At 40.9% G+C, this 19,905-nt stretch overlaps 1 protein-coding gene across 2 annotated transcripts in view; it reads left to right on the top strand.

Moving 5' to 3' along the window:
* The window catches only part of HDAC11 (histone deacetylase 11), a 50,838-nt gene that overhangs the window by 13,616 nt on the left and 17,317 nt on the right, over positions 1–19,905 (top strand). The window contains exons 4-7 of one of the 2 annotated variants that reach the window (XM_073574285.1): positions 1,789–1,905; positions 3,235–3,277; positions 17,648–17,724; positions 19,843–19,905. In XM_073574285.1, the coding sequence (XP_073430386.1) occupies positions 1,789–1,905; positions 3,235–3,277; positions 17,648–17,724; positions 19,843–19,905 (300 nt within the window). The remainder of the gene's footprint in view (positions 1–1,788; positions 1,906–3,234; positions 3,278–17,647; positions 17,725–19,842) is intronic. The other variant, XM_073574287.1, reaches the window with a different exon arrangement.

A 19,905-nucleotide genomic window follows, 5' to 3' on the forward strand; every position in this document is an offset into this window, starting at 1 on the left:
GCCTCTCACCTTGCCAAATCAGATCTCATACTTTGCACTGACGAGAGCCAACAGCTCGAAACACCGTGTCTGCAAATTGAGATTCTGATTTGGCTTGTATCCTAAGTCATACTACAAGACTCGTTAAAGGGTTGATTGTGACTTGTAGGATCGCTACTACCAATAGGTGGCGCTGTAGAGTAAAAGTCCTCTTTCTTTCTGAAGAGGCAATTTGCATGTTGTTTCCATGGTGAGAAAAGGGCGGATTCAATGACTTTTCAAAAAGTCGGAAATGAAGAATCCAGCCAAAACATCTGGAACCCTGTCCATAATAAACTAAAAGAAAACAAAACAGGAAACACCAAAAAATGACTTTATAAAAGGCACAATATAGTGATGACTTGACCCCATATTTCTTGTATCTTTGCTTTTGCTATGGGTCCTAATAGAAGTGCCTCAAGCAAATTATATCTACGGGCTCCTACAGACGTCCGTGAAACTCGATCTGAGCATGAATCGCAATGGACGGACTGTCCATAAGTCTCCCGACTCAATAGTCTCATGTATGCCTAAAGGGGGCTTTACACATAGCGATATCGCTAGCAATATCGCTAAAGTGTCACCGATTTTGTGACGCAGCAGCGATATCGCTAGTAATATCGCTATGTGTGATACTTACCTCCGACCGGTTCCCCCGCTGTCTGTCGTTGATCGCGCGAGGTCGGCGGGGTCCGACGAGCGACGTGTGGACGCGGGTGGAGGACGTCATCATCGCCGCGTCTGAAAGGTAAGTAACGACTGCTGCTGCGTCGCTACGTCGCTGTGAGATCTGCCTGTTTGGCAGCTCACTAGCGACCATTTAGCGAAGCACCAGCGATCCTGACCGGGTCGTATCGTGGTCGGGATCGCTGGTGCATCGCTAAAAGTAAAGGGGCCATAAGAGTTGAAGAGGGCACAGGACTCCGCAGACATTTTGTATCACTTGGTTCTACTGATTGGTGGTGAAGGGGGCATCCTTGGCATGCCTCTAGCACATGTCTTTTGTAAACAGAAAGTTACCCACTAACTGTATATGACCCTGTTCGTCATTTCTGTAAAAGAGTATGTCCAGATTCATGCTTCTGACAATCACACTCCAAGTACAAACTAGTTAGGGTGGTTTTACACTTACCGTATTTTTGCGGGCCGATTTTGCGGCCCCAATAGCTTACTATGGGGTTGCAAAATTGGCCCGCAAAAATTCAATGGTGCGCCATGTGCCATACGGCCGCGAGGGCCGTATATGCGGTTGTGAAAAAAATATCGAGCTTGCTCGGTATTTTTCACAGCGTACGGACACGGCGCCCATTTAAATCAATGGGGCCGCAAAAACAAACCAGAAGTTTGTTTTTGCAGCCCGCCATCACTTCCAGTTTTGCGGAACGCCGTTTTTTTGTCCAATACTATTTCCATAGTATTGGGGGAAAAAAACGGCAATCCGCAAGCATTTTTTGTGGCCCGTTATTGCGGTACACCACAAAAAATGCAGCGATACGGCCCGCAAAAACGGGCCGCAATAACGGACCGCAAAATATGCGGTAAGTGTAAAACCACCCTTAGTCCAGACTGACCTTTGGTCTCCTGACCCAAACTCCACAGCCTTTTAGGAATACATGAGACTGTTGCATTTGGGTCAGGAGATCCATAACAAGTCCGGATTATAAATGTTAGGTCATCATAATGTACTCGAGGTATTCTTTAAAAATTGTCTTTAGCTAGAATCCTGTAATAAATAAGTGAAATCCTCACTGCAATATTTATGTCTTCTAGTGGTCATTTGTAGTTGCCACCATAACTGAGATTCCACCACTGGTTCTCCTTCCCAACTTTCTAGTTCAAAGAAGAGTATTGAAGCCATTGAGGACTCAGACAGGAGGCACCATAATGGTATGCAGAAGCAATATATTGTGTGTATCATACCTAGACTAGAATAACTGGTGTTTGGCTTGCCTTGTAAGGGTCAATTTAATGGCTAAAAGTCATCTAGGAACCTCAGTCAGAAATGGAAACTTTGCAACAGATGTAAGTCCCATTAATTACCCTGGTTATACTTCCAAAACGAACCCTGATTAGGGTTCGTGCAGTCGACCGAATTGCTGGTGGACAAAACATCAAATATCGTTTGGTCCGATGTTACGGTATTCTATGGGGCCGTGCGCATATCTGATTTTTTTTTTCTCGCACCGAGCCCGTCGAAGGAAAAAATTGCAGCATGCACGATTTGCATCATTAAAATCAGATAGCATTCGGCCATGCAAGCTAATGGGTTTGTCAAAAAAATCAGACTGCACACAAATGACATCCGTTTTTCACAGACTGACAGAATGGGAAAGATGGAGACTTTTTTTTTCAGTGTGTGATTAGCAATTATAACCAAGATAAATTGAAATGTTAATCACTAAAGGGTTATTCTCAAAAAGGCAGGTTATTTGCCATCTGTAGATAGGGCATAACTTGCTGATTGGTGGGGGCTTAACCACTGAGACCCCCATGGAGCCTGAGATATGGGCTCTGGAACCCCAATATCTAGAATCTGCAGCTCTGTCCTGAATACAGCGTGGGTGCACATCCGCAACCTTCATTCCGTTCATTGTCTATGGGACTGATGGAAATAACTAAGCGCTGTTTTCTCCGGCTGTCATACAGACAATGAATGGAGTGAAGGCTGAGCAGACCCACCTATGCTCCATTCAAGATGGAGGTGCAAAGCCCCAATCTTGAGGTTCCAGAGAAAGAGTCACTTTTGAGAATTTACATATAATACTTCTCAAAAGGGCAAAAAATCTAAATGGTTATCAAATCTGGTTCTTAAGAGAGACATTTGTAATAGGAATTGGAATGTAATCTGACTGAAATCAGTGTTCATAGGATTAGAGGTGGCCATTTACGGTATATTTTTAGAACTCGCCAGAGTCATAGACGTCAAATAGAGAAGTCATGTGATTGCTTCAATCCAACTTAGGAATCAAGTGATTGTGGGGTCCCTACAGTGGGACCCCCAGTAATCAGACACTTATCGCCTAACCTGTGAATAGCTAATAGGTTGTGTTTATAGGAAAACCCTTGTAAGTACAAATGCAACCTTAGACTCCTCTAATGGCAGCTTGTCCGGTCAGCGTCAAGTCCATGGAGTAGAACAGTAGGCATCAGCCGAGAATGATATAATGTCTGTTGCTATCATGGGTTTGAACCACAAGTTATCTATTTTTCTTTAAGGCTGGAAAACTGGCTATTGAAAGAGGATGGGCAATCAATGTCGGCAAGTATAAGATTAATTCTCTCTTACCTGGCTTATGAATAGTTAGGGTATGTGCAAACGTTCATGTCCGCTGCGTCCAAAGTGCTGCCGACTATTGAACACAGGTGATTCCATGCGGATTCACCATGTCCAATACATTGAATGGGTGAAGTAGACATGCTGCGGTCTGGAAAGACGCACCGCATGTCCGTCTCTGCGGGTGAGCCGCGGGTGTCTCTGGACGCATAGTGGGCATGGAATTTCTTGAAATCCCACCCACTATGCTGTACAGTGGATGCTGCGGGTTGGAGGTTGGACGCTGCGCAAGGTCGTAGCGTCCAACCTGCAGCATTTACTGATCGTCTATACATACCCTCAGATGTCAAAAGATGTCTCCCTTAAGGGAGAATAATAAAGACTGAGTGACATGGTTCTCACATCCTACATGTTCTTCAGTCTACAAACAAGGGAGTAATTGGATTCAAAAGTAAATATAAAAATACAAAATTTATTAATTAGCACATGCACAGACACATAATGAATTAACAGCAAAATTGCCGAAAAGAATCATGAGACGTATGCAGGATATATCCGAAAACAGTAAATATTACTGCCAAAAACTGCACATAATCAGTGAAGGAGAATAATCCTGCCTCAGTGCATTAGGGTGCTAGCGGTGATGGCGGTAGGCAACGCCCACTAAAGTAATCCCTAGATCCATAATGGACACATGTGGGGTGAGGGTGGTTGACTTACCAAAGGTGCGCAGGTGAACAGGTCTGGACGGCGACCCCCGACGCACGTTTCGCGCTCACACAGGGCGCTTTCTCATCCCCTCGTCTAGGGATTGTCCTCTCTGCGTCTCATGATTCTTTTTGGCAATTTTGCTGTTGATTCATTATGTGTCTGTGCATGTGTTAATTAATAAATTTTGTATTTTTATATTTACTTTTGAATCCATTACTCCTTTTTTCTCCTTGTTTGTATTATGAATGGAGTGGAATCTCTTATGTGATGGCGGTTTATTCCTCATGGTTACCGCCTTTTTGCTCATGTAGAGTATTGGGCGTCCTTTTTTGTGTCATGTTCTTCAGTCTGTCTTCACCAAGAAGCTAATCAGACATTGCGTACAAGATTAGAGATTGTACTTCTATGTCACTTACCATCAAAGATTTAAGATCTATGTCCATGTATTGTGGTGCCTGCAATCACTCATTGTAATGATTGTTGAAAAGTCGTGCCTGCCATGTACAATGGAGATTAGCATTTAGGGTACTTTATGTCACAATATTCTTTAACTTCTATAGAAGATAAAGGAGTTGTCTGGTTTAGAAAAACTATTTCATATACAATGTTAGGGGCTTCCGAGTTTCATCAGAAAATGATCCTTTGTTTCCTGTTCTTGCCCTTTTTGTTTTATCCTTCCCTTTTTTCAAGAGCAATAACTTTTTTTTATTATTTTTCCATATTCACTTTACCAATTAATGTACTAGAAAAAAAATCAAAGTGCAGTGAGTGAAAAAAATCCACGCAATTTCACCATTTCTTTTAGAATTTCATTTTTAACGATATTAAATGTACTGTAAAAAATGACCAGGTAACATATGGTAATTCTGCAGATCAGTATAATTACAGCAATATCTATCCTATACATATAATATATATTTCTTAGTATATATTTTTCTTGTATATAAAAAAAAAAATTTGTAAAAAGAAAAAGTGTGGTTTTGATCACTATTTCCTGAGAACTTTTCCATCGATAGCGCCCTATTTTTACTATTTATAGTTTTTATTGGTACAGTTTTAGTATACATACTGCACAACTTTGATGAGTTTTTATTTTTTTGCGTTACATCAAATAGGAATCTTGGTGTTTTTTTCGTTTTCTTTTTTTTCTTAGGCTGCCAGAGGAAGCCGAGTAAAACACTCAGGGTTTTTTTTTTTTTTTTGCAGTTTCCTTGACAATAAGTAGAGCCGAGGCAGCTGTGCGATATTCAGAACAGAGCGCCCTGATCGTGTGGTTCTTGGCCCCTAGGCTCTGTTCACACGTTGCGTTTTTTTTCAGTGTTTTTTTAATGCGTTTTTTAATGCAAATTTTCTGCTGCGTTTTACAGTACCAGAAAAGTCTAAATATGAGGTTTCAGAGATCTCATGCACACAGCTCAGTATTTTGTACAAAATCTTGGTTTTTGTCAAATGCAGCAACAAAATTTAGACAAATTAGACAAATATGAGGGGGACTAAAAAAATCCATACAACAACCATATGTCTATAATGTAAAATTGCTTTATTCATGGAAGGTCAAGGAATAGTATACATGCTAAAAACGCCAATTGTCAGCCACAGGAAAAATAGGGGCACAACAGACCATGATTGCCCTGATTATATAAACAGCATGTGGTATAAAACCTATATCAAACTATCATTACATCAAAGGTGAATACATACATAAAATAGCACATCATATGGCCTATGTAGGCAAATAATGTAAATGCTGGCCAGGAAATATCATAAATAGTATCAAATAGGTCTTATAGTTACAAATAAAACAATTATAATAACTGGCAAAAACACATCACCTGATATATGGGCAAGTGCGGGCAAACAGAGGGTCCACATGCCCGCCCCAATGCGTGTTTCGGAACACCTTCATCAGGGGGAGCGATATTGAACAAGTAGACTTGATTTAAAAAGGCCAAGACCGGAACCGCAACATGAGAGCCGACCCCGGAATTCGTCATCTGCTGCCTTGGCAACACACACACCAGCCAGGCACGGCATTGTCTGGGCCGTGATGTCAGAAACACGTGGGGCCCCACGTGATCAGATGTCCATAGCTCATAAACGTCGGCAAGGTAGTGAGGGCATTGCGCATGCGCAGATCGGGGAAGTGGCAAAATGCGGCATATTAACAATGGGCAGTGATAGAGGGCATATAAATAGACTTAAAAACACACATTTAAGAGACAATTTGTCTCAAAAAGACAACAATTAGTGACAACCAACCACTAATAATATGATACACCCAAAAAAATATATAATATGGTAATGTACCATCTATATATGAGGATCACCAGTACCACCACCGAAAGTATAAGAAAGCCAAATAAGTTAGCTATATCATAAAGAAAAAGAAGAAAAGGGGAATCAGTTTCATAGATCAAACAATATAGAAGCATATTACAAGATATACATTACCAGGATATACATATAATTATGACATTGTATGCTAGTTACGTATACAGATAATATTGAAACGGCATACAGTGTATTATATAAAAAACATGCAATACCTGAAAAAACAAGCATAAGACAGTGAGGTTATGTATAATGAAGTCAAACTATATATAAAAAAAATTACCTATACTGTCATAACAATAATACATGCTGCTCAAAAAAATTGCATAGACCTAGTAAATGTATATCATAGGAGATACATCAAAGATCAAAGGGATATGTGTTGTGAATGGGTCACCGAGGAGGAAAAAACAAGCTAAGCCCCAGAAAACCAGAGAGGTTGGGAACTATGCAGATTGCAGATCCCTGATCCTAACCACACAACTAGCAGCAGCCGTGGAGCGTACCTACGATGAACCTAGACGCCTCGTCACAGCCGGAGGACTAAATAAGCCTAAAGCAAGAAAAGGGGAAAACTAACTGCCCCAGAACAGACCCCAAAGGAATAGACAGCCCCCACACATGTATTGACAGTGAAACAAGATGAAAACACAAACACAGATAGGAAAATAGGCTGAGCAAACGATGGGGCCCAAACTAACTAGAAAGGAAAGGAAAGACACTGTCTGCAATCTGCCAAAAAACCCTACAAAATAATGTCCAACACTTCTGATAACAAAATTAACCCTGAAGTCACTAGACTTCTCCCACTATATCAGCACTCTGAAATATTATGAGACAGAGCAAAAAGAGGCCAATCTAATAAGGGACAAAAAGCAAATTGGCAAATACAGATAAATAAGAGTGGAAATTCAGCACAGCCCCAGCCGGGGCTGGCTGACCACACAAAAACTGAATAGAACAACAAAATCAAGTGTGAACATTAGCAGAAAAACTTAGCTTGAGCTGACTGGAACAGAGCTGAGAACCAAGACCTGACAAGCAGAATGAATCACCAGCACCAGAGTAGGGCGTCGGCTGTCTTAAATCCAATCTGAGATTCCTGAGGTCCAATCGTCAGCTTCATTATCAGGTGGCAGATCTCTACTGATTAAATCAGCCTCACTACCTCCTGTTACCACCAGAGGGATCCTGGAAGGAGAACTCACAACTGGTAGACCAGAAAATGAACTCACAACAGATATGTATATTTAAATCCTTAATAAATGATATCCGATAGCAAATATAAAGACAATAGTGTATCCATATGTAAAGTTCATTATAATAACATATAGTTTGAAATTTTCTTCATCTGTTAGCCAACTGTAAATGGATTCATCCAGCCAAGACCAAATTAAAAGGACGAATTTGAGAGAAATTTATCTAGACAAAAAATAAAATAGTATTAAAAACAATCCAAAAAGCATGAGAACCGGAGAACATGTGGAGGTTCACAAAACAATGATCAGAGAAAAGGGGCGAAACTTAGATTTTCATTTAACCCATGAGGATGTATAGTTCTTAGAATTCATGTCCACCTTGGTTCAAGGCATTCAAGTCTAGTAGATAGTATACCACCCCGTATGCCAATGTCAAGTGCATCTATTCCTCTAAACCGTATCAATTTACTATTGCTATCATGACATAATTTAAAATGACGTGGGAGTGTCTTCAATGTGGATGCATCCATGTGGTCAGCTGACGCCTAAATGCCCAATATGTCTTCACGTATACGAACCTTCAATTGGCGTGATGTAAGGCCTACATATATTAGACCACCCGGACATGTAGCATAATAGATGACATAATGTATATTACAGGTAATAGATGTCTTGATTTTAAATACTTTATTGCCACTAGAGTCTGAAAATGTAGCAGCACGATCGATATTAGGGCAAGCGACGCAGTGACCACATGGAAAACATTCACATCGAGTAGTGGCACCATCCAAGAAGGTAGTTTTTGGTTCCCCCATGTAGAGACGTGTGAGGTGATCCCTCAGATTCCTGGCACGTCTAAAAGACATTGCTGGTTGATCAGGTAGAATTTTAGAGATCACCGGATCCACTTTAAGAATAGACCACGATTTTTGAAGGGTCTCACACACCTTAGTAGCTTGAGAGTTAAAATTTGTTACAAATCTAATCTGTCCATCATTCATAGAGGATCCTTTCTTAGTATTATTATAAAGGAGAGATGCACAAGAGGAAAATCTAGCTCTGTTGTAGGCTTTCTTAATGGAACACTGACTGTATCCCTGGTTCAAAAATCGCGTTTTTAGTTCATTAGCCTGCTGTTCAAAATCCGAATCCGACGAACAATTCCACCAGAGATGGGGGAACTGTTCTATGGGGACAGCTTTGATAATATGTGCTGGATGGCACGAGGAGGCATGTAGCAGCGAGTTCGTCGCCATGGGCTTACGGAAAATATCCGTCTGTACCATGCCGGTGGAGTCCTTCTTCACCACAATATCCAGAAAATCCACTTTCTCAGTATCACAAAAAAATGTCAAAAGTCTATTAAGGTCATTATTATTTAAACCGGCCAAAAACATGGAAAGCTCAGGAAGTGGGCCCTGCCAGATCAAGAGGATATCATCAACGTACCAGGTCCATAAAAGGACCCGGTCCATTGATGCCTGTTGATCGGACAGGAAGAGGTCCCGTTCCCACAGCCCCAGGAACAGGTTAGCATAGGAGGGCACAAAGGCCACTCCCATGGCTGTCCCCTGGAGCTGCAGGAAAAAGGACCCCTTGAAAACAAAAAAATTGTGTGTTACAGTAAACTCAAGTAAATCAAGAATCAATTCCCTAAGTTTAACGGAGGACCCAGGGAGTTCCAAAAAGATCCGTAGTGCTTTCAAGCCATCCTGATGTTTAACGCTTGTATACAGCAATTCAACATCTGCTGTTGCCAAAATAGTATCACTGTCTAAATTGAGACAGTCAACTTTTCTGTGGAGCTTCCCAGTGTCCTTAAGAAAAGATGGCAAATTTTCAACTAAAGGTTGTAGATGAAAATCGATCCACCGATTAAACATTCTCCAGGAAATTTCCCCTCCCCGAGATGATAGGTCTGCCTGGTAGCACTCTGTTATCCGTATGTATTTTGGGGAGTAGATAAGAGGTTGAGATCGCAGGTTCAGACACTTTGAGTGCAGAGGCTAGATCTTTAGTAATGACACCACCCTCTAGAGCTAGGTTGAGGATGTTGTCAAGTTGAACACTGAAGACGGACAAGGGGTTGTACGTTAACTTTTTATAATAGATGTTATTATGGAGCTGACGGAAAGCTTCTTTTTCATACATGGCCTTGGGCCAAACAACCAAATTACCACCCTTGTCCGCTGGCTTCAGCACAATATCTTGAAGATTTTTTAATTGCTGCAATCTCAACCTTTCCTCCCCATTTATATCATCATTCCTTAAATGTTGAGTTATCTTCAAGAGATCCTGAGTTACCACCTGGACAAACATATCGATATTCGCACAGGTAGAGAGGGGGGGGAAACTTCCTGGATCGGGGTCGAAATGCGGGGCGTATCTTACCTCCCTCACAGGTGCTTTCAATGGAGAGCTCCTCAAGGGTCCTTATCGCATCCTCTTCTTCCTCTGTAGGGAATAATTGATTCAGGTTACAATAAAAAAAGTGCCGACAACAAAGATCTGGCAAACAGGTGCAAATCCTTAATCGCTGTAAAGGCATCAAAGCCTGCTGTAGGTGAAAAGGATAAGCCCCTACTGAGAAGTGAAATATCAGCTGGAGAGAGGACATGGTTACTTAAGTTAATCACCTTATTATCTTTCCCCACGTGGTCAGGTGAACGAGAGTGACGTCTTTTACAGTTGTGGCCAAAAGTATTGACACCCCTGCAATTCTGTCAGATAATACTCAGTTTCTTCCTGAAAATGAATGCAAACACAAATTCTTTGGTATTATTATCTTCATTTAATTTGTCTTAAATGAAAAAACACAAAAGAGAATGAAGCAAAAAGGAAAACATTGATAATTTCACACAAAACTCCAAAAATGGGTCAGACAAAAGTATTGGCACCCTCAGCCTAATACTTGGTTGCACAACCTTTAGCCAAAATAACTGCGACCAACCGCTTCCGGTAACCATCAATGAGTTTCTTACAATGCTCTGCTGGAATTTTAGACCATTCTTCTTTGGCTAACTGCTCCAGGTCCCTCATATTTGAAGGGTGCCTTCTCCAAACTGCCATTTTTACATCTCTCAACAGGTGTTCTATGGGATTCAGGTCTGGACTCATTGCTGGCCACCTTAGAAGTCTCCAGTGCTTTCTCTCAAACCATTTTCTAGTGCTTTTTGAAGTGTGTTTTGGGTCATTGTCCTGCTGGAAGACCCATGACCTCTGAGGGAGACCCAGCTTTCTCACACTGGGCCCTACATTATGCTGCAAAATTTGTTAGTAGTCTTCAGACTTCATAATGCCATGCACACGGTCAAGCAGTCCAGTGCCAGAGGCAGCAAAGCAACCACAAAACATCAGGGAACCTCCGCCATGTTTGACTGTAGGCACCGTGTTCTTTTCTTTGAATGCCTCTTTTTTTCTCCTGTAAACTCTGTTGATGCCTTTGCCCAAAAAGCTCTACTTTTGTCTCATCTGACCAGAGAACATTCTTCCAAAACGTTTTAGGCTTTTTCAGGTAAGTTTTGGCAAACTCCAGCCTGGCCTTTTTATGTCTCGGGGTAAGAAGTGGGGTCTTCCTGGTTCTCCTACCATACAGTCCCTTTTCATTCAGACGCCGACGGATAGTACGGGTTGACACTGTTGTACCCTCGGACTGCAGGGCAGCTTGAACTTGTTTGGATGTTAGTCGAGGTTCTTTATCCAACATCGCACAATCTTGCGTTGAAATCTCTTGTCAATTTTTCTTTTCCGTCCACATCTAGGGAGGTTAGCCACAGTGCCATGGGCTTTAAACTTCTTGATGACACTGCGCACGGTAGACACAGGAACATTCAGGTCTTTGGAGATGGACTTGTAGCCTTGAGATTGCTCATGCTTCATCACAATTTGGTTTCAAGTCCTCAGACAGTTCTTTGGTCTTCTTTCTTTTCTCCATGCTCAATGTGGTACACACAAGGACACAGGACAGAGGTTGAGTCAACTTTAATCCATGTCAACTGGCTGCAAGTGTGATTTAGTTATTGCCAACACCTGTTAGGTGCCACAGGTAAGTTACAGCTGCTGTTAATTACACAAATTAGAGAAGCATCACATGATTTTTCGAACCGTGCCAATACTTTTGTCCACCCTCTTTTTTATGTTTGGTGTGGAATTATATCCAATTTGGCTTTAGGACAATTCTTTTTGTGTTTTTTCATTTAAGACAAATTAAATGAAGATAATAATACCCAAGAATTTGTGTTTGCAATCATTTTCAGGAAGAAACTGAGTATTATATGACAGAATTGCAGGGGTGTCAATACTTTGGCCACAACTGTATATGGTTTTGCCTGTGGAAAAATGCATAAAAAATGCAACGTGTGAACATAGCCCTATTTTTATTGATCACCGGGGTCCCAGTGGTCAACCTTTCAGCGATCAATAAATGATCCCATATCCTAAGGATAGAGGATAATTTGCAATCCTGGTAATAACCCTTTAAATAAATATAAACCTATACAATTTAGCTAAAAATCCATCAGGTCCCTGTTATAGAGAATATATTAAGTACAGTGTTACAAAACCTAAAGAATGACTGCAAAAATAGTGATGTATAGATTCAGTAATTTATTGATTTACTGAATCATGCTAAAATACTTGACAGTTATTTAAAAAAGTGATGAACTTCATCCATAATGAATAGGAGGTCAATAACCCTTTAACCCCTTTCCTACAATGGACGTACTATTCCGTCCATGTGACCTGGGACCTAAGTCCCAAGGATGGAATAGTACGTGTAGTGCGATCAGCGGCGCTCACGTGAGCGCCGCTGATCGCGGCCGGGTGTCAGCTGATTATCACAGCTGACACCCGGCACAATGTGTCAGGGGCGGTCACGGACCGCCCCCGACATGTTAACCCCTTGCACACCGCGATCAAACACGATCGCGGTGTACCGGAGGTTAAGGGGAAGCATCGGCAGGGAGGGGGCTCCCACCGTGCTTCCCTGAGCCCCCCACAGCAGCGCAATGTGCAGCGCTGCTGCGGGGGGCTCTTTCCCTGCAGGTCCCCGGATCCAAGATGGTGACGGGGACCTTCGGGGGCCTGCAGGGAGCTGCCTTCCTCAGTGCCTGCAAAGCGCAGGCATGAGGAAGTCTGCGTCTATGCCTGTGACAGATCGCTGATCTGTCACAGTGATCTGTGATGTGACAGATCAGCGATCTGTCACAGGACAGTGATGTCCCCCCTGGGACAACCTAATAAAGTTTAAAAAAAGAAAGTGTAAAAATAATTTTTAAAAAATCGCTAAATAAAATAAAATAAAAAAAAATATTCCCTAATAAATTCATTTTTTGGAAATTAAAAAAAATAAAACAATAAAAGTGCACATGTTTGCTATCGCTGTATCCGTAACGACCCGCCCTATAAAATTGTCCCATTAATTAACCCCTTTAGCAAACCCCTTAAAAAATAAAATAAAAAACGAAGCAAAAAATAATGATTTATTATCATACCGCCGAACAAAAAGTGCAACAACGCGCGATCAAAAAGACGCATATAAATAACCATGGCACCGCTGAAAACGTCATCTTGTCCCGCAAAAAACGAGCCACCATACAGCATCATCAGCAAAAAAATTAAAAAGTAATAGCTCGCAGAATAAAGCGATGCAAAAATAATTATTTTTTATATAATATTGTTTTCATTGCATAAAAGCGCTAAAACATAAAAAAAGACCTAAATGAGGTATCGCTGTAACCGTACTGACCCGAAGAATAAAACCGCTTTATCAATTTCACCGCACGCAGAAGAGTGTAAACGCACCCCCCAAAAGAAATTCATGAAATGCTGGTTTTTGTTCATTCTGCGTCCCAAAAATCGGAATAAAAAGTGATCAAAAGATGTCACATGCCCGAAAATGATACCAATAAAAACGTCAACTCGTCCCACAAAAAATAAGACCTCACATGACTCGGTGGGTCAAAATATGGAAAAATTATAGCTCTCAATATGTGGTGATGCAAAAACTATTTTTACAATAAAAAGCGTCTTTTAGCATGTGACAGCTGCCAAATATAAAAACCGCCATAAATAGTAAATCAAACCCCCCGTTATCACCCCCTTAGTTAGGGAAAAATAATAAAATAAAAAAAATGTATTTATTTCCATTTTTCCGTTAGGGTTAGGGTTAGGGCTAAGGCTGAGATTAGGGTTAGGGGTGTGTTAGGGTTAGGGTTGGAGTTAGAATTGGGGTGTTGCCACTGTTTGGGCACATCAGGTGCTCTCCAAACGCAACATGGCATCTGATCTCAATTCCAGTCAATTCTGCGTTGAAAAAAGTCAAATGGTGCTCCTTCCCTTCCAAGCTCTGCCATGTGCCCAAACAGTGTTTTACCCCCACATATAGGGTATCAGCATACTCAGGACAAATTGCAAAACAACTTTTGGGGTCCAATTTCTCCTGTTGCCCTTAGGAAAATAAAAAATTGGGGGCAAAAATATCATTTTTGTGGAAAAAAATATGATTTTTTTATTTTCACGCCCGGGCGTTATAAACTTCTGTGAAGCACTTGGGGGTTCAAAGTGCTCACCACACATCTAGATAAGTTCCGTGGGGGGGTCTAGTTTCCAAAATGGGGTCACTTGTGGGGAGTTTGAATAGTTTAGGCACATCAGAGGCTCTCCAAACACACATGACACTCGCAGACCATTCCATCAAAGTCTGCATTCCAAAACGTCACTCCTTCCCTTCCGAGCCCAGACATGTGCCCATACAGTAGTTTTCTCCCACATATGAGGTATCAGCGTACTCAGGACAAATTGGACAACAACTTTTGGGGTCCAATTTCTCCTGTTACCCTTGGGAAAATAAAAAAATTGGGGACTAAATGATCATGTTTGTGGAAAAAATACGTTTTTTTATTTTCACGCCCGGGCATTATAAACTTCTGTGAAGCCCTTGGGGGTTCAAAGTGCTCACGACACATCTAGATATGCTCCTTAGGGGGGTCTAGTTTCCAAAATGGTGTCATTTGTGGGGGGTTTCCACTGTTTAGGTACATCAGGGGCTCTCCAAAGGCAACATGACACCCGCAGACCATTCCATCAAAGTCTGCATTCCAAAACGTCACTTCTTCCCTTCTGAGCCCCGACGACGTGTGCCCATACAGTAGTTTTCTCCCACATATGAGGTATCAGCATACTCAGGACAAATTGGACAACAACTTTTGGGGTCCAATTTCTCCTGGTACCCTTGGGAAAATAAAAAAATTGGGGACTAAATGATCATGTTTGTGGAAAAAATACGATTTTTTTATTTTCACGCCCGGGCATTATAAATTTCTGTGAAGCACTGGGGGTTCAAAGTTCTCACCACACATGTAGATAAGTTCCTTGGGGGGTCTAGTTTCCAAAATGGTGTCATTTGTGGGGGGTTTCCACTGTTTTGGTACATCAGGGGCTTTCCAAACGCGACATGGTGTCCGATCTCAATTCCAGCCAAAAACATCAAATGGCGCTACTTCCCATCCGAGCTCTGCCATGCGCCCAAATAGTGGTTTACCCCCACATATCAGCGTACTCAGGACAAATTGCACAATAGCTTTTAGGGTCCTATTACCCTTGGAAAAATAAGAATTGAGGGTGAAAAGATCATTTTTGTGGAAAAAATATGATTTTTTAATTGTAAGGCTGTACGTTATAAACTTCTGTGAAGCCCTTGGGGGTTCAAAGTTCTCACCACACATCTAGATAAGTTCCTTGGGGGGTCTAGTTTCCAAAATGGTGTCATTTGTGGGGGGTTTCCACTGTTTTGGTACATCAGGGTCTCTCCAAACGTGACATGGCGTCCGATCCGATCTGAATTCCAGTCAATTTTGCATTGAAAAAGTCAAACGGCGCTCCTTCCCTTCTGAGCTCTGCAGTGCACCGAAACAGTGGTTCCCCCCCACATATCAGGTATCAGCGTACTCAGGACAAATTGCACAATAACTTTTGCAGTCCAATTTCTCCTTTTACACTTGGTAAAATAAAAAAAATTGAACCTGAAGTATTTTTTTTGTGAAAAAAAGTTAAATGTTCATTTTTTTTAAATATTCAAAAAATTCCTGTGAAGAACCTGAAGGGTTAATAAACTTCTTGAATGTGGTTTTGAGCACCTTAAGGGGTGCAGATTTTAGAATGGTGTCACTTTTGGGTATTTTCTATCATATAGACCCCTCAAAGTGGCTTCAAATGTGATGTGGTCCGTAAAAATAAAATGGTGTTGCAAAAATGAGAAATCGCTGGTCAACTTTTAACCCTTATAACTTCCTAACAGAAAAAAATTTTGGTTCCAAAATTGTGCTGATGTAAAGTAAATATGTGGGGAATGTTACTTATTAAGTTTTTTGTGTGCCGTATCTTTGTGATTTAAGAGCATAAAAATTCAAAGTTGGAAAATTGCGAAATTTTCAAAATTTTCGCCAAATTTCTGTTTTTTTCACAAATGAACACAAGTTATTTGAATGAAATTTTACCACTAACATGAAGTACAATATGTCACGAGAAAACATTGTCAGAATAACCGAGATCCATGGAAGCGTTTCAGAGTTATTACCTCATAAAGGGACAGTGGTCAGAATTGTAAAAATTGGCCCGGGAGTTAACGTGCAAACCACCCTTGGTAGTGAAGGGATTAAATAAATTTATATTTTGATAGGTGATAATTTTATGGAAATGGCAATAACAAATACGATTTTTATTGTTTTCAGTTTTCATATTAAGAGTAGAGGGGTGATTTTAATTTTTTTGTATACTGTTTTTATTTTTAGACTACTTGGACTTAAACCATGTTATACTAGCAGTTTATACTTTAGCACTTGTAGTATTGCAGTTTATAGTTTGGAGTACCAAAATAATGGCAGTTGGGATCTTCAGCAGGACCGAGGCAGCCATGTTACCTTTTGGCACCCAATCAAAATTTTTCATAGATTTTTCTTATTCCACAGCATTGATTGACCTCTTAAAGGGAACCCGTCAAGTGAAAAAAAACGCTATTAACCTGCAGATATGGGGTTAATTGTAGAGATGAGCGAATATGTTCGGGTCCCTCCTTATTCGGCAAGCTATAGCACTTACCGAATAAGCTGCAGAGGGAACCTGGCTGCCTGGATCGCTCCTGCTCATCAGCTGTTTGGTGCCGCAGCTGCATGTGTCGCGGCTATTTTTCTGTCATAACACATGCATGGAGAACCTGTTTGTTGAGTTTGCCATTCAGCCATACACCCAAGTCTTTTTCATTGACAGTTTTACGCAGTATTTTACCATTTAGTACATCATTTTATTTCCTTTGCCAAAGTGCATAACCTTACTTTATTCTTCATTAAACTTCAATTGCCATTTTTTCTACCCGAGCCTCCACGTTACAAAAATACCTCTGTAATTTTAAATGATCCTCCTCTGTGTTGATTGCCTTGCAGAGTTTAGTATCGTCTGCAAATATTGAAATTCTACTCTATATACCCTTTACAAGGTCGTTGATACATTTATTAAAAAAGGGCCCAATACTGACCCATATTGTACCCTACTGTTAACTGTGAGACAATGTTGATGCTGGGCTATACATGTTGTGTCCTTAGAGAGTGCCTATAGTTTCAGAAAATCTCTGGCATGTAAGAGTGACATGTCAAAAAACAAAACCCAAAATGCGATGACCGAATGGCTATTTTTCTTACATTTCCACCTCAACAAAAAAATGTAAAAGATATAGGCACCTTTTTTTTTTTTTTTTTACAGTGAACTTCTTCTGCAGCCAGCTATGCTCAGAGATACATGAAGATACATTAGCAGATAAACTAATCAAAAATTAATGCATTTAAGTAAAAAAAAAAAAAAAAGTACAGATCAGCTGTTATCTGCTCTGGCGGTGGTCGATGTAAACCGTGAATGAAGCTGAACAGCACAGCTCTGCTCATTGTGTAGTGACTGTTGCTGGGAAAAACATCAGAGCTCTTATTTAAGAGAATAGTGGGTCTCTGACCCCACAGATATGACATTGATAATGATCAATAATGACCTATCAAAGGATAGGACAACAATATGTCCCCAAAAGTAGTCAACCCCTTTATCTTAAATTTCATATGGTGTTATTTTTAAGGTGGAGGCTTTCATCATTGTTCCGGTGACAAAGGAGGAGGATTTTGTGCATACGCTGACATAACGTTATCGATCAAGGTATAGTACAAGAGGTATTACTTTGACATAGTAGTTTATTTTAAAACCTTATTATAAACCATGATACACAAGGTGTTGTATAAATGATAGTTAGCCCCCATATACATAAGCGAAAAGGAACTCTCCACTTCCAGCTGTAGCTAATAAGCTTCTAATTTGCATTTGGGCCAATGAGGACTAGAGTGTAGCGTGATACGAGGCGCCCAGAGAGCACCTGAAGGAGCGGGTGGATGAAACCTAGACAGTGGAAACCAATTAAATTTCTGTCTTCATTTGAGGTTCAGGAAAACAAAGAAGGACTTTGGCTGCATTAGTCAGCACCCCTGTTCTTACTTGCACTAGTTTATATGCACATAATTGTGTTTTCAGTCCAATCATTAAAATGAACGTGAAGCACCCAACATTATTAAAGAACTTGTAGTTCTGCCGCAAGCATCGCAGCACTGTTTGGTTGAGTGTGCAGCTCACTAGTTGACACTTTTCTTGGGAAACCCTCAGACTCTGCCTTCATCTCATTAATGGATCCTCAGGGGTGCTTTTCAAAATGCCAATTTGGGCTCATCAAAGCATCACTTAGAGTTGAGCAAAATGATTTGATGGAACATTAATCTAGTGACCACGATGGTAGTCCGTGGCCGGTGAACCTCCTCTTACCTGCCAGCAGGATCCATTTGTCGGGTGATTGCTGGCACATTTACAAGGGCTGAGAACTGAGAATGAGGGTTCCTGGGATTATCTACTGGTCTAAACACACCATTGGTCCAAGTTCCCCATGTAAAGTCATTTTTTTCCGCTGTGTTTTCTTCTGTGCAGAAAATCCAATGTTTTTAACATTTCAAGCAAACTGGATGTTAACTCATGATAACTCATGCCTACTCTGTGTTTATTGAAAAGTTCATTGTTTTTTTAGAGGTTGCATTTTGCCCCCGAGGCTTCTGTGAGGAACGTAAAAGTTTAAATGTAAAAAAATTCATTTTGAAGTGCAGACTCCCAGCATTTTTCACCCCCCAAAATAGACACATTAAAATGCTGCTTCAAATCTGGACCAAAAACACATAAAAAATAGTTCGGTCTACAGATAATTCTCTGGTTTGGCTGGTTTGCGTTACTTTGCATATTTTTTTCCCATGGAGTGTTTCCTTATAAATATGTCTACTTGGGTCTCTTCAATGAGAGATGGTTCCACCTCTGAGCTCTGTTTAGGTATCTCAAACAGCCAATCCGTACTTTGCTCTGTACTGATGAGGGGTAAAAACCCAGAAATGGTGCAGTCCTATACATGGGTCTCTGGTTTGGCTGATATTAGCTATTTTTTTTCTTTGAGGGATAAAAATATGTCTCCGCTAGTGAAGAGTGAACGTGTTCGGATAAGGTGTTATCCGGGCATGCTCATGCGCCAACCGAGAGTCTTCGGCATGCTCGTAAAATATGTTTGAGTCCCTGCAGACCCGTTTTTGACAATGCTGTGCAGCAAATACAATGAAGACAACACAATGCTAAATATGGTGGCCATTCATTCTTTGGATTAGGCCCCTTCACATGTCCATATAATACCGATACCGGAAAAACGGTACTGGTGTGATCATTGTGCCATCAGTGTGTCATCAGTGAGCCATGCGTTTTTTTCTGAAAAAAAAAATCAATTCCAAAGCTTCTCCTATACTTTGCAATGTTAAACATGTATAGCCCGTGTGCTGCATGTTTTTTGCACAGACCTATACACTTTTATTGGCCCTTGTCATCCGTGCTGCTCGTAAAAAACAGACATGTCTCCTCGTGGTTTTCTCGGACGCAAGCTCCAGGCAAACAAACAGACATGTGAAGATCATCATAGATTACAACGGGTACGTGTGGGATCTGTGGAAAAAAACTGATGTCACACGCACCTGAAACACGGACAATGTGAAGGGGGCCTTAGCGTGGGTCCCAAGGTTCAGACCTCTAATGATCATAGAGTGGTGGCATATCAAGGTCATATGTCCTCACTTTATAAGATTGGAAAACCTTTTTAACCCTTTTTATTATTTTACAGCGGATAGAAGTTTAGGGTGTGAGTGCTGTATATCTGTAACCTAAAAACAGCTATCAATAATAAACTGTGTATGTTTCTTTTTATAGTTCTTGTTTGAGCGTCTTGAAGGTATTTCCAAGGCTACCATAATAGACCTGGACGCCCATCAG

This window comes from Dendrobates tinctorius, unplaced genomic scaffold, assembly GCF_039654945.1.
Source record: "Dendrobates tinctorius isolate UK_male_01 unplaced genomic scaffold, ASM3965494v1 ptg000038l, whole genome shotgun sequence".
Taxonomy (NCBI): domain Eukaryota; kingdom Metazoa; phylum Chordata; class Amphibia; order Anura; family Dendrobatidae; genus Dendrobates; species Dendrobates tinctorius.